Source organism: Thamnophis elegans, chromosome 3 (assembly GCF_009769535.1).
Source record: "Thamnophis elegans isolate rThaEle1 chromosome 3, rThaEle1.pri, whole genome shotgun sequence".
NCBI classification, from domain to species: domain Eukaryota; kingdom Metazoa; phylum Chordata; class Lepidosauria; order Squamata; family Colubridae; genus Thamnophis; species Thamnophis elegans.
Window position 1 is genome coordinate 129168439 of NC_045543.1, and position 14294 is coordinate 129182732.

General features: G+C 40.2%; 1 protein-coding gene across 1 annotated transcript in view; it reads right to left on the reverse strand.

Annotated features, from left to right (window-relative positions):
- Positions 1-14294, reverse strand: part of NIPBL (NIPBL cohesin loading factor) — a 159922-nt gene that overhangs the window by 80310 nt on the left and 65318 nt on the right. Inside the window, 4 exon segments of the mRNA XM_032214687.1 lie at positions 1686-1785; positions 3873-4003; positions 9858-10023; positions 12900-13044. Of these exon segments, the coding sequence (XP_032070578.1) occupies positions 1686-1785; positions 3873-4003; positions 9858-10023; positions 12900-12963 (461 nt within the window). The 5' untranslated portion in view covers positions 12964-13044.

Sequence of the window (14294 nt, forward strand, 5' to 3'; positions counted from 1 at the left end):
GGTGGCATAGGTCAACGTAACTGGGAGTATTAATTTGAATTTGGAATAGCAAAAAGCTTTTCATAGAATCATAGATCATAGAATACTGATCAGCAAAAGCAGACAAAAAGTGTATTATATTAAAATATCAAGTACTGAATTCATTATTTAGGATTAATTTTGTTGTCTCCAAATAAGGGGATACCAATTCAGAGTTTTTATTATATGAAAATCCTTTTTCAAGAACATATAGTACTTAACCTTAGACATCTTCTATCTTTAAACATCATATTTCAATTGTACTGTTATAATTTAACAACATACATAAAACAGTATCATAAAGAGTCATTATCTTGTAGCTCTGTAACTCTAACTCTTCTTGATTCTTTGAATCTAAAGAATTGTGCTTGGTTCCTTGGGTCCAAGCCACCATTTATCAATATTCTCATTCTTGGTAAATCAGTCAAATGATATGAACAGAGAACTAAACAACAAAGCAATTTAGTGATAGATATATGTAGCATTGTAGTTTGTCAGTTTATAAAATCACACTGTTGCACCATAATAATCAGCACACTTCAGAACAGAATGTAAAATAGGGAATCTAGTGTCTATATGAATCCAAATTTACTTACTTAAAAAGTATTCACTAATATTTATTATGAACACTTCTGGAGTGTAGAAAAAACAGGAATAGCTACATTTTTAAGGCAGAAACTTTCTGTCTAGAAAACTACATTTATGCATGATCATAAACTGCATTAACTAATCCTTTTTCTAAAACTTTCAACCCTACTCTGGTTTCTCTTCAAATTGCATAAATCTTTTGCCTTTTACTAGCAAATGCATTTATATAACTATAATAACATGTTACAAATATTTGTCATTGATAAATCAATCTGACATGCAAATTTTACAGACTGAATGGAGTAAGTAATAAGACCCCAATGTCTGAATATTGGGGAACTATCTTAATGTGAGTCTATAAATTTAAGTAACTAACAGAGTCTTCTTTATTTTTTTAAAAGATCAGCCTTAGGATCTTATTGAATTTTGTAAAGGAAAAAAAGTATATAAATCACTTTGTTCTTGGTGATCCAATGAAGGCATACTTCAAAAACATATTTTTTGAAATATCCTATAGTTATTATATTCTGAGAAGAATCATGTTAATCATTTAACATTCATACTAATAATTTTGGACATTCATTTTTAATTGCATGCGTATCACAGAGAAACTAACAGCTGAACAACAGAAAAAGATTCTCTGTGCCATCATTATTACTAAGAGATTAGTCTTTCAACATTTAAAAGATAAAATGTATGGTTCCAATTACTCAGGGGTTTGAAGGCCTGATATCACATATGTTTTATTAACAGTTTACTTATATAGATTATGGATGGACAATCACAAAGAAACCTGATTATCCTTTATTGATATTATTGTATAATTTTATATTTATATTGTATATATTGTACAAATCCTCATATGCATATTTGCGTGTTTGTGTGTATAAGGTTTCTATCTCTAAACAATTATGATTTAATTATATTGCATTGCTAAAAGTATTAAAGGTCCATCCCAATTATTGTATCATGGTTTCAGTGAAGTATTAAATCATCTCAAAACAAAACAAAACAAAACAAATATTTTTGTTACAGACTAAAAAAAATCACACTACAAAATCTAAAAAGATTATATATACCTTGAAGGACTATGAGAGATAGTGGTTTGCTGATAATTGGAAGATGCAGGACTACCATGCATGGAATTCTGAGAAAGTTTGTACTGTGGCATCATCATTCCTATAAAAAAAGAAGGTTGTTCTGAATTATCTCCCTATCTGTTAGCTTTATAACATAATTTAAAAACAATAATTATGCAAAAAGGTATGGGCAGCACATACAACCAATGTAGAGCAAATTCTTATGAATACAAAGGTTCATACACATAATTCTAGCATGACTCATTTTCAATAATATATATCTCTCCTCTAGGATAGTCATAGAATATTAGCAGAATTTTGGAAGACACTTCTTAAAATCGTTTAATGCAAATAGGAGGGACTTATATAGAGACACCAGTAGATTAATTGTGATTAGTTGTCCATTTAAGTTTGTGTGTGTGTGTGTGTGTGTATATGTATATGTATGTGTGTATATGTGTGTGTGTGTGTGTGTGTATATATATATATATATTGCCTGGGAGGCAATAGAGCACAGGTTCGATTCCCAAAAACTTGGGTATGGCTAGCTGATGAGAGCTAAATAGCTTGAAATAGATCTATACTAGTCTCCCTTTATTTATTTATCAGCATAAATATAACAAATATATATATATATATATGTATGTATGTATGTATGTATGTATGTATGTATGTATGTATATGTATGTATATATATATATACATATGTATATATGTATATATATATATGTATATATATGTGTGTGTATGTATGTGTGTGTATGTATATATGTATATGTATGTGTATGTGTATGTGTATATATACATACATATATATGATAAATAATTGTGTGTTTTTGTACATACCCATGCACAGTCAAGTTAAAGAAAGAAAATAAAAACTAATAGAAATTAAAATAGGGTGAAAAAAAGAAAAAGAAAACAAAGAATTAAAAGAAAAAGAAAAGGCTACATAGCCTTTGATTTTTTTTAAAGCAGTTATAAGAACAATTATAAATTTATGTATTGCTCTATGGTTTTTATATAATCTATTCGGTCTAATCATCAAAACCATAACTCATAAGCTCATGTTTCTCTGTTTCTTGGGGGGGGGGGGTGTCTATAAGAGAATTCTAGTAATATGTATAGATATTGTATTTTCCATTTCTCATTGCGAGTAGTACTCAATCTTTCCATCTCTGTGCTTTCCATTTAGTTTTCACAATCAATCATAGTCAAATACGCTCTGCCGGCAGCTGGCCCACAACCATAGAGCGTACGCCCAGAGTGGCCACTGCCGACTCAGTTTGGAAGCCGCCGAAAAAGCCATGCAGCGGCAGTGGAGATGCCTTGGCTCTGCAGAGAGAGCTGGGCCAGGGCATCGTGAGGCTGGGAGGCGCGCAAGTGGGAGCGAAACAGCTGATCGCGCAACCCCCCTCTCCAGCCGTGCAGAGCGCCTTTCACTGGCATTTCGAAGGTGCCAAGCCGCAGGAGCCGGGCGGCGGCGAACAGGTGCTCACGCGGCTTGGCGATACCTCTAGGTCAGTGAACGGCGCTATGCCCAGCTGGAAAGGGGGTTTGCTGGGTGGCTGCTTGTGAGCGCGTTGTGACAGCACAACACAGCCATTCGCCCATGAGTCTGTGCCCAGCTCTTTGGGAGCTTGTTCGCAAGAGAGCAGCCGCCCAGCAACCCCCCTCTTCAGCTGGCGCAGCGCTGCTCACCAACCTAGTGGTATCCCGAAAGCGCCAAGCAATGTGATCACCTTTGCCTCCCCCCTCCCCCCGGTTCCTGCGGCTTGGCACCTTCAGAATACTGCTAGGTTGGTGAGCGGCGCTCTGCCTGGCCGGAGGTGGGGTTTTTTCCAGGGGCTTATTGGGGGGGGGCTTATATTTTTGCCCACCAGAAAAATGTGGCATGGCCTTATTATCAGGACATATAGTATTTTCGGGGAAACACAGTAAGACCATGTCAAAGCAACTTTTTCTAGGAGTACTGCACTTGCTTGAAAGGGATTATTATTCTGTTATTCGTGTGAATAAGGTTTTTTCCAAAATCCTAGGCTTAAATGGCTAGAATACACATCTCATGTATTGAAAACAAAACAAACCAACACATTTGAAATTACACCTAAAATCTATTTGTGCTGTCAAACTAGAAAGTTTCTAATTTTCTTTAGAAAATATAGTGAAATGAATAAAAACTCTCACCACTTTGTACCCCGTATCTGTTCTGCATGCTTTTTTCCCTGAAAACATTAGGATTCCTTGCCAGGACAGCCTGCAGCAAGACTGGTATATCTCCCTCTGGATCATCACTGCCAAGGTTATCTTTCAATTCTCTGATGTAAGATACAGAAAACAAAAGTTACAGGAATCCATGAGTATATTTTCCAGCATGCAAGCTATTAATTAGGACACCCATAAAAATTTTCTGAGATGGAAATGGTTTCTTCTTCTTCATGGTCTGTAGCATGAAATAAATATACAGGAGCCTGGAATTTTGGTCACAAATTGTTGCAGTCATAAATTGGGGCATTATGAAACCAGACTTGGTTTACCACAGTGGTAAAATAAATCCACAGAGTCATTAAGCGAACTGTGTGGTAATTAAGCAAATCCATTCTCCCACATTAGTAATTTTTGCTGGAAACTAACAAAAAAAATAGCAAATTTTGAACATGTGACCACAAAACACTGCAACTGTCATAAATGCGAGCTGATGACCTAGCAACAAAATAAGTTATAACTTTGAGGACAAATCATAAGTAATTTATTTTAAGTCGTACAGTAACTTTGAATGATCATAAACTGAGAACTGTCTATATTTAAATTCTCTGAAATACAGCACAATTGTTTTCATCTTAATACAAAAGGCTCTCAAACTTGAAGCAACAGTCTCACCATTATTAACTCTCCTGTTAAATAAAACACTTGATCAAGAAATAACATTGCTCCTCTTAATTTTACATTGTTCTAAAAATGTGTTTAAAATAGCATGTAATAACACACAACTTCTATAAGATAAACATTGACTAATTCGTTTAACAATTTAATTTCACAATTTTTAAAAGAGCAATGAACTTTCAGTGACATTTAAGATTCTACTTATAATTTTTTTCAACTAAATAACAATATTTACAAAGATTGTAATTTTTTTAAAACTAAAAGGAAGATTGACTGTCAATATTTCAGTAGTTTTTAATACACTGATTGTATTATCTTTCTGCATCAGCCTTAACCAATGGGAATTTATGTATTAAATTATTATGCTTTGAATAGTACTTACATAGGCCATGTTTAGGGGGAAAACACCTCTGGCTATTGACAATTAAGCAGTGAGGTTCTACAGCAGCAATGGCTAACCTTTTTTGGCTCGCGTGCCATAAGGGGGGAGCACAGGGGAGTTGTGCGTGGGTGTGCCGCACCCATAATGCAATGTGTGACACCCCCCAGCGCGCATGAGGCACTCCCCTCAATTTTTTCATGCTTTTTTCGCCCCCCACAGGCTCCAGAGGCTTTATAGAAGCCTGGGGAGGGCAAAAACAGCCCCCCTCCCTCTGGAGGCCCTCCGGAGGCTTCAGGGACCTTCAGGATGCCTCCCTGAAGCCTCCGAAGGGCAAAAAACGACCCTATGAGCAAACCGGAAATGACTTTCGATTGGCTCATAGGGTCCTTTTCAGTCCTCCGCAAGCTTCAGGGAAGGTCCCTGAAGCCTCCGGAGGGCTTAAACCCACTCTCCGAGCAAACCGGAAGTGACTTCCGGTTTTTTCGAAGGGTCATTTTTAGTCCTCCAGAGGCTTCAGGGAAGCCTCCTGAAGGTCCTTGAAGCCTCCAGAGGGCTTAAACTGACCCTACGAGCAAACCGGAAGTCCATTCCTGAACTTCCGGTTTGCCCGTAGGGCCAGTTTTTTGTGCTCCGGAGGAAAGCTCCTGAAGCCTCCGGAGGGCCTCCGGGTGAAGCGGGGGAGGCTCTTTTCACCCTCCCCAGGCTCCTATAAAGCCTCTGGAGCCTGGGGAGGGCGAAAAATGTCTTTAAAAAAGGCTGAACTCAGCTGCTGACAGGGCAATGCCCTGACAAATGGTTCCACGTGCCACCTGTGGCATGCGTGCCATAGGTTCGCCATCCTGGTTCTACAGGGTTCCATTCTTTTTCATTACTGTTTAATATCTATATAAAGCTCTTGGGGGAGTAATAAGGTGCTGGAATTAAGGTATGATAATAATTGATGCTACTCATCTCTATACATTAACATCATCTGAATCAGAGCCCCTTGACAGGTGTCTGAATGCTATAGTGGCCTGGATGAGGCTCCAAAAACCATAAGGTAGGACTGCAGAGAGACATGCAGAGAATGACCATTGGCTTAGCTGAAGAGTCCTTTTCTGTGCACCGCGGGAGAGTCCAAGCGACGGGTTAAATCAGTCTGGTTGCCCTGGGACTGAAGAATCTTTTTCCTTGGCCATGCCTGCATGTGGGCAGATAACTCAGGTACCTGAGCTATGGCAGAGTCCGAACCAACGGGGTCCCTGGCAGGAGGAACATGCTGGGCAAGGATGGGATCAGCGAGCCCTCCAGGGTTAGGGTCCTCGGGGGCGGGCCCTGACTCAGAAACACATGAAAAAGCAGGTTCAGCCAGAGACCTCTCCGGGGAGAGCTCCTGGGAGTCCACTTCCTCACCAATTACGGACAGGCGATCCCCCCATGGAAGTGGTGGAATGACTGTCCCAACAGGAGGGGTAGGCTGAGAGCACTCCCTCACAGCCTGGCGTTGAGCCTTCTCGAATTGTTTGTCGAGAGCCTGCTGCCGCCTCTCTGCATCCCTAGTCGCCGCCGTGGAAGGTGCCTTATAAGGATGGCTATCCTGACTGGCCACCCTGCCCTTCCTTACCCCCTTACCCCTGCCTGCAGAAGTTCCCTTGCTAGGGGCTTGAGAGGGACCTGGTCTACCATCAGGGGAGTCAGATGGGCCAGGATGCTCCATGGCCTGATGGCACAGACTTCAGACAATAGGCCAATACAGGTGGAGGTCAGGAGATGAAGGAGACTCTGGTGGCTGGTGCTGGATGAGAAGACACGCAGATTTGTGGAAGCAGGAACAGTTTGTGGGAAAAAACTGGGGCTCTGCAATGAGTCCAATGAATCCAGCCACTCAATGGGAGGTGAGAAGGTGGAAAAGCAGCCGAGGCTGCAAGACCAGGCAGATAGATCAGGGAGAATCAGTGGATAAAAGTCAAAAAAATTTACATAAAAACCCTCCCTGTGCTGGTGTATGACCATCAGGTGGCCAAGACACCAGCGCCGCTTGGGGAAATGTTGTGGGTGGAGGTGACCCAGCCGGAGACCCGATCAAGGCCATCTAACCACCCTGCGGCTATCTGCAGAAGCGTGGATGAGCGGGAACACTAATGGGAAAAAAGGCGCGAATTCCAGCTCTCCCAATTGGCCACTGCTCCGGTGCGAGGGAGAAGGAGGAGGTGAAGATGGCGGCCGCGATATTTAAAGTGGCCGCGCACCCCTCCACGGCAGGCTACACCCTCAGAAGGGGAAGAAAATCGCAAAAAAATATCAATTTCAACTAAAAAAGGGAAACGCCGGCAGCCGCCGGAAACCTCGCCGCTCCTGCCGCGCTTTAAAGCAAAAGTGGCAGCTCTCTGCTGCTGTCTAAAGGCAGTGCAGCAAGCGGAGCACCCCCCCACCACCACGGCTACCTCCGAGTCTCTAAGAGAAATCAAACGACATGAAGCAAAAAGGGGAGACAAATGAACTGTTAATTATAGGGGGAAAAATTAAAGAAAAAGAAAAGGAAATACTAGAAGGAGAGTCCAAGCCTAGATAAATTACGCTAGAGCTCACAAATATAAGTCCTGAACGGGCAGACTGAGGAAAAATTCTGGCGCCAAGTAACACCAGGAGGCGTGGCCAAGGAAAAAGATTCCTCAGTCCCAGGGCAACCAGACTGATTTAAGCCATCGCTTGGACTCTCCAAGAGGTGCACAGGAAAAGATTTTATCCATTTATTATGAATACTGTTCTTTCTGGACAAGCTTTATTTTTCCTCCAAAGGATAGTTGTTCAATCTGTATTGATTCCAAATCAGGGATGGCAATATTTTTGGCTTGGGGGACAGACAAAAGTTTGGTGTGGGTTTTTTTTTTTTGGGGGGGGGGGGTTACGTTCAGATTCTGAAGTCTCCAAAAGATGTAGCTGAGATACAGTTGTTGCCTAGAAACTCAGGAAACCCATGCTTAGCATGCAGCTGATAAGAACTTGACCTTTGAATTTTAGTGTTTTTTTAAAGGGCCCTGAGCAAGTTATTGGAAATAATTTGGTTAATTTTGCATTTATTCTCTTGCTGGAGTGGAATAAAGTGACAGTAAACAGTATCACCGGAAAGTTACTATTTTGTCACCAAATTTCAACGTACAATCTCAGGACAATATAAAAAAGACTGGGAGCTACATCAGTCTGTCTGTCTGTCTGTCTGTCTGTCTGTCTATCTATCTATCTGTCTATCTGTCTATCTATCTATCTATCTATCTATCTATCTATCTATCTATCTATCTATCTATCTATCTATCTATCTATCTATCTATCTTTAACCTCCTAAAGCTATTGTTATCAATACACATATTGCAAGGTAAAGGTAAAGGTTCTTCTCGCACATACGTGTTAGTCATTCCTCACTCTAGGGGGCGGTGCTCATCTCCGTTTCAAAGATGAAGAGCCAGCGCTGCCCAAAGACGTCTCCATGGTCATGTGGCCGGCATGACTAAATGCCGAAGGCGCACAGAACTCTGTTACCTTCCCACCAAAGGTAGTTCCTATTTTGCTACTTGCATTTTTACATGTTTTTGAACTGCTAGGTTGACAGAAGCTGGCATAAGTAACGGGAGCTCACTCCGTTACGCAGCACTAGGGATTCGAACCACCGAACTGCCAACTTTCTGATTGACAAGCTTACTGTCTTAGCCACTGAGCCACCACATCCCTTAACCCTTACAAAGGATATGGTAATTCCTGAATATAAGGATTGGTTAACTTCAGATTTTGATTACTGTAATATTCTTTTATAATAGTTCTGTCTTTGAAACTGGTCCAAAAGCTAACTCTGGTGCAAAATCCCCCATCTAACTTACTCAGGGAAGCAACTCACCAGGAACATACTACAACTTTTCTTAAGGAGTTCAAGATCTAACAATTGTTACTAAGGCAAATTTAAGATACTTCTGTTGTATAAAAGGTATCATATTTTAGGAACTGGTTAACTAGTAACTCTGTACTTTGTGCATTTGTCTGGGTTTCAAGAACAGCACTAGTGTCTCCTGTGTGGTACTACATTTGCCGGGGATTTTTCTCTGAAGAAACCCATAATTGACAAGTCACAACTGCAGAATGAAACCTGTGTATTTACCCAGCTGTTAACCGAATCTGAGTTGCAATCTATTCTGTTATTGCTATCTGGAATAATTTCAGACTAGTGATTCTAGCAATCTAGAGAGCCAGTTTGGTCTAATGGTTAAGGCACCAGGCTAGAAAGCAGGAGATTATAAGATCAAGTTCCACCATAGCCATGAAAGCCTGTTGAGTTACTTTCGACCAGTCACTTCCTTGAGTTATTTGTAAAAATAATAAAGAAGGAATATAAATAATTTTATGTCTCTAATATGATTTTGAACTCTTTTGAAAACATTATATATTTCTTATTTATAAATTAACATCTTAATGTGTAGTCCATTTTAGAGCTCTAAAAACTACACATTTAACAATTTTCTGAAATCCAATGCTTCAGTATTTTTAAGCCATTATTCATAAACCAAAAGCAGAAAAAGATGCTGAAAATCATGAAGTAATCATACAATTACAACATTGGTGTTGCAATCTATTACTTTACTTTCCTCAATTTGTTAAGTGTTTTTTACTCACTTTTCACTAAATCACTAAGGTATAGCCTTTCATCAGGACTTCAAGGCACCACATGTTAAGTGCTCCCTCCTCCTACACTGCTCTACAACAACACTATTAACTATATTGAGCAAAAAAAAAAATCTTACTGGCCCAACATGAAAATAAGATTTTTTGTGAGAGTGGATTAGAACTGTATGTTTGTACAACCTAGTGGTATCAATAAAGTGTCTTTAATAATTTTACACATACAATAGTCAATTTTAAAATGCTTTGCTTTAAATACATACATGTGATCTGTTGACACCTGGTTGAGGCTGTGTACAAGTTGTGAAACCAGATTTTCATCCCTACAAGCCAAAAGACAGTTCACCTCCTCTGCAATTCGTCCATTAAAGAGCAGGCTTTTTGTAGTTGTGGCGGGCAAAGGTGATGGAAGAGGCAGCTGATTCAAAACTGTTTAAAAAGATTTAAAATAAAACATTATTCTATTTTTAAAAATCAGCATTTCAGAAAACTATTTTTTCTCCCATATATCATTCCTACAATATTAAATACTGTGATTCAGACCACTTCTGGTAATGATGCCTGTGACACTAGTAACTACATGTAGTGCTCAACTTACAACAGTTCATTTAGTGACTGTCCAGTTATAACCACACTGTAAGTTTTTTGAACTCACAACCATTGCAGCATTCCCAGTCACATGAGCAAAGGTCAGATGATTGATGATTGACGATTGACTCATTTATGATTGCTGTAGTGTGCAAGAATCATATGATCTCCTTTTGCGAACTTCTAACAAACAAAGTCAATGGGGAAGGCAGATTCACTTAACAACCGTGTGACTAACTTAACACCTGCAGTGATTCACTTAACAAATGTGGCAAAATTCACTTTTTTTCACTCAGCAACATAAATTTTGGGCTCAAATGTGGTTGTACCGTATATACTCGAGTATAAGCCGACCCGAATATAAGCCGAGGCACCTAATTTTACCCCAAAAAGCTGGAAAAGTTATTGACTCGAGTATAAGCCTAGGGTGGGAAATGCAGCAGCTACGGTAAATTTCAAAAATAAAAAATCAGTGTTATTTGAAACTCAAAGTTATGTTTATTCAAGGGACCCGCTTAATTAAAGTGTTCTATAATATCAGTATGACTTATAATACTGCAAGTCTGCAATATTAAAATACTTGTATAGGGGATCCCCGGGATCCCCCGAAGAGATCAAATCACAACCAGTATGCCACCTTCTTGGTATATTGTTTTTATTTTCACTGAGTTTTTTAAAATGAGCATTATTTCATCCTTTTTTTCTTTATGTTTGATTGGTATCTGCAATTTGTGTTAATTCTGTTCATACATATAATATAAATGAAAAACCCAGCTCTCTTAAAAAATATTTTAAGTTCTTTCTGGTGCTCCCTTTTAGAATTGGCCAACTAATATTTCTGTTCACCCAACTAATGTCAGGCAGAGTTAACTGAAAAAGTAATTTTTCATGAAAGGACATTTTCCTAGGATTTTAATTGTTCTTACTGTCAGATTGCTCGTTATTTCCAGCTTGAGTCTCCTTCTGACAAGTTTCCATTGCTTCTTGTCCTGTCCTCAGGTGCTATTGCTGCCGCCGCCTCCTCCTCCTCCAACAGCACCAGCACATTTGCTGCCCAGCGCTACGGCTGAGGTGAAGCCGCCAAAGCTCCCGCTGGCGCCCCCGCAGCGTTGGGCGGATATTCGGCAGTGCTGTTGGAGGAGGAGGAGGCGAACCAGCCTGCCATCGCCGGCCACTGCCAGCCCCGCCGCTCTTCCCACCCCCTTCCAAGCCCCACAGTCCAGCGGATGGAGCAGCGAAGCCCCGGGGCTTCGCTACTGCTCCCCGCATTTTCTGCACGGGGATCCCTTGGAGAGGGGATTCCAGCCTGCCATCGCCAGCCACCGCTAGCCCTGCCGCTCTTCCCACCCCCTTCCCTAACCCTAACCCTTCCAAGGAGGGGGTGGGAAGAGCGGCAGGGCTAGCGGTGGCTGGCGATGGCAGGCTGGAATCCCCTCTCCAAGGGATCCCCGTGCAGAAAATGCGGGGAGCAGTAGCGAAGCCCCGGGGCTTCGCTGCTCCATCCGCTGGACTGTGGGGCTTGGAAGGGGGTGGGAAGAGCGGCAGGGCTAGCGGTGGCTGGCGATGGCAGGCTGGAATCCCCTCTCCAAGGGATCCCCGTGCAGAAAATGCGGGGAGCAGTAGCGAAGCCCCGGGGCTTCGCTGCTCCATCCGCTGGACTGTGGGGCTTGGAAGGGGGTGGGAAGAGCGGCAGGGCTAGCGGTGGCTGGCGATGGCAGGCTGGAATCCCCTCTCCAAGGGATCCCCGTGCAGAAAATGCGGGGAGCAGTAGCGAAGCCCTGGGGCTTCGCTGCTCCATCCGCTGGACTGTGGGGCTTGGAAGGGGGTGGGAAGAGCGGCAGGGCTAGCGGTGGCTGGCGATGGCAGGCTGGTTCGCCTCCTCCTCCTCCAACAGGCAACAGCACTGCCGGATCCAGTTGTAGACTCGAGTATAAGCCGAGGCGGCTTTTTTCAGCCCAAAAAGTGGGTTGAAAAACTCGGCTTATACTCGAGTATATACGGTAAGTCAAGGATTACCTGTATTGATACTTCTGATACTCCACACCTTTTCCAAATTGATATTCCTGCTAGGAATTCCAGAAGTTGTAATTCCAATGTCCCTACAGAGCATCAACTTAAGGAAGCCTGTTCTACTTCCATATTACACATTACTATTCTCTTCTTTTGCTTATTTGTGTATAAAAATCAAGTGCCAGAAAATTATCTATTATGCATCAAGAATTGGCCAGCTATCTGTTATGCTTGAATCGGTGCCCTCTTGAACAGGGTTTTAAAAATACTAGGCTGAGACTTCTTTACCATCCAGTTCACAATTTCCACTGAATAATTTCTAAGGTTTTTATTGGATAGGAGGTCAACTTAATTGTATTTTATAACTGAAAAATTAAATAATTTCAAATTATAGTACTTCTCTGCCAAGATGGATCTGGGGATAAGAATATTGTGTTGTAACACAGTTGCATATTTTGCTCTGTTGCCAAATTGAGATTTTAAAATTTAAAATTATTCATCCCTCCATCCAAGAAAAATAAGGTACAGATCTTTTGGGGGGGGGGTGTTTGCACACACACACACTCAAACTTATTATTTCATATACACATACACATTTCTTTAGATAATCATGTTCCAAAGATATTTTGATATAAATAACTTAAGATAACTATATTAAGTATAATTTATATTAAGTTTTAATTTAAAAAACTTAGAAAGATACTTACGATCAGTAAGACTAGCGATCCCTGCAAGAGTAGTGATGGGAACATGAGGCATATCCCCATTCATCCTGAAGTGCTTGGGATGGTGGTGCTTACACACAGATTTTAGTTCGGGTGCCAGCTAACATTACTTCCCATCTCCCACACACTGGAATGAGAAAGAAAGATTCTATTTGCAAAGCAAAACAAAATTTAAAGTCTAAAAAAATGTAATAGCAGAGTTTTATTTAATATTTACTATAAACAAGACTAAAAAAAGTAAAGTTTGCATAAAGTGAGTAGTCTAGATGATCAATATAAGAAAAATAATTGGGGCAATCATGTAGATGTTTATAAGATGTTACTAACCCTTCTGGATACAGCAGTAAGAGAAAGTTCAATAAAAATCTGGTGCAGTACATTATTTTAGGCGTTTGTATAACCAGAATCCTGTTATCTATTAGAATGATAGCAGATAACTAACTAGCAGATAATTAGAATCATGGTGGTCCCAGTACTGCAGAAATAGATTTTGTATTATTCAAATCATTGCAGCTAAAATTTATTAAATTTTTTATTTTATTTGAACTCATTGGTCTTGTATTTCAAGGATCTCTGAACTGAATTATTCAATAGTAAAAGCAATTATTCTTCAAAATAAATTTCTATAACAAGGAACATACAAAATACGGTAATACTTTTAGATGATCATAAAACAGATGTGTGCACTTCTTCATCAACATGTTTTGCAGTTACATTAGATTGTATGGGTTATGTATTCATCATGGTCCCTATATTGACTTCCTGATGGATATAGACTTGGTCTCGTGGCATGCGTGAAGCAAGGCAAAATCATTGAAAACAATGACAGAAGCACTCCAGAAATATGGTTGGACTTGATGTCAAATAATTTGTGGATTAGATATTCTAGTTATTAAAACACTGATCAAATGCTACTGAATGCATGCACAGGAACCCTTTGATAGAATTAGGATCATGCTGATGAACCTTGTTGAATTCTTTCAAAGAACTGAGGATATTATGCAAAGTTTCTTCTATCTATTTTTTCATAATTAGTCTGAGTTACTCTATGTTGAAATATGATAACCATTTGAATATTCAAGATGACAGTCTAAATTATATTGATCCAAGAAGAATGTGTCTGAACTTCAGGGACTACTTATGTAGCTCCCATTTCTACTCTTAATTCTGCTAGAGAGTTTATCCAGATGAGGATGAACTTCCTATCAGACTGGCCTGTTAGACAACAATAACAATCCAAGAAATTATCTGAGCAGAAGCAGACTATCTACACTATGGGAACAGATGCAATATCTGGGTAAGTTACTTACATAAACTGGCTTGTTAATATACAGTCCTGTGTTACATCCATTCATTCAGTGACTATTCAAAGTTACA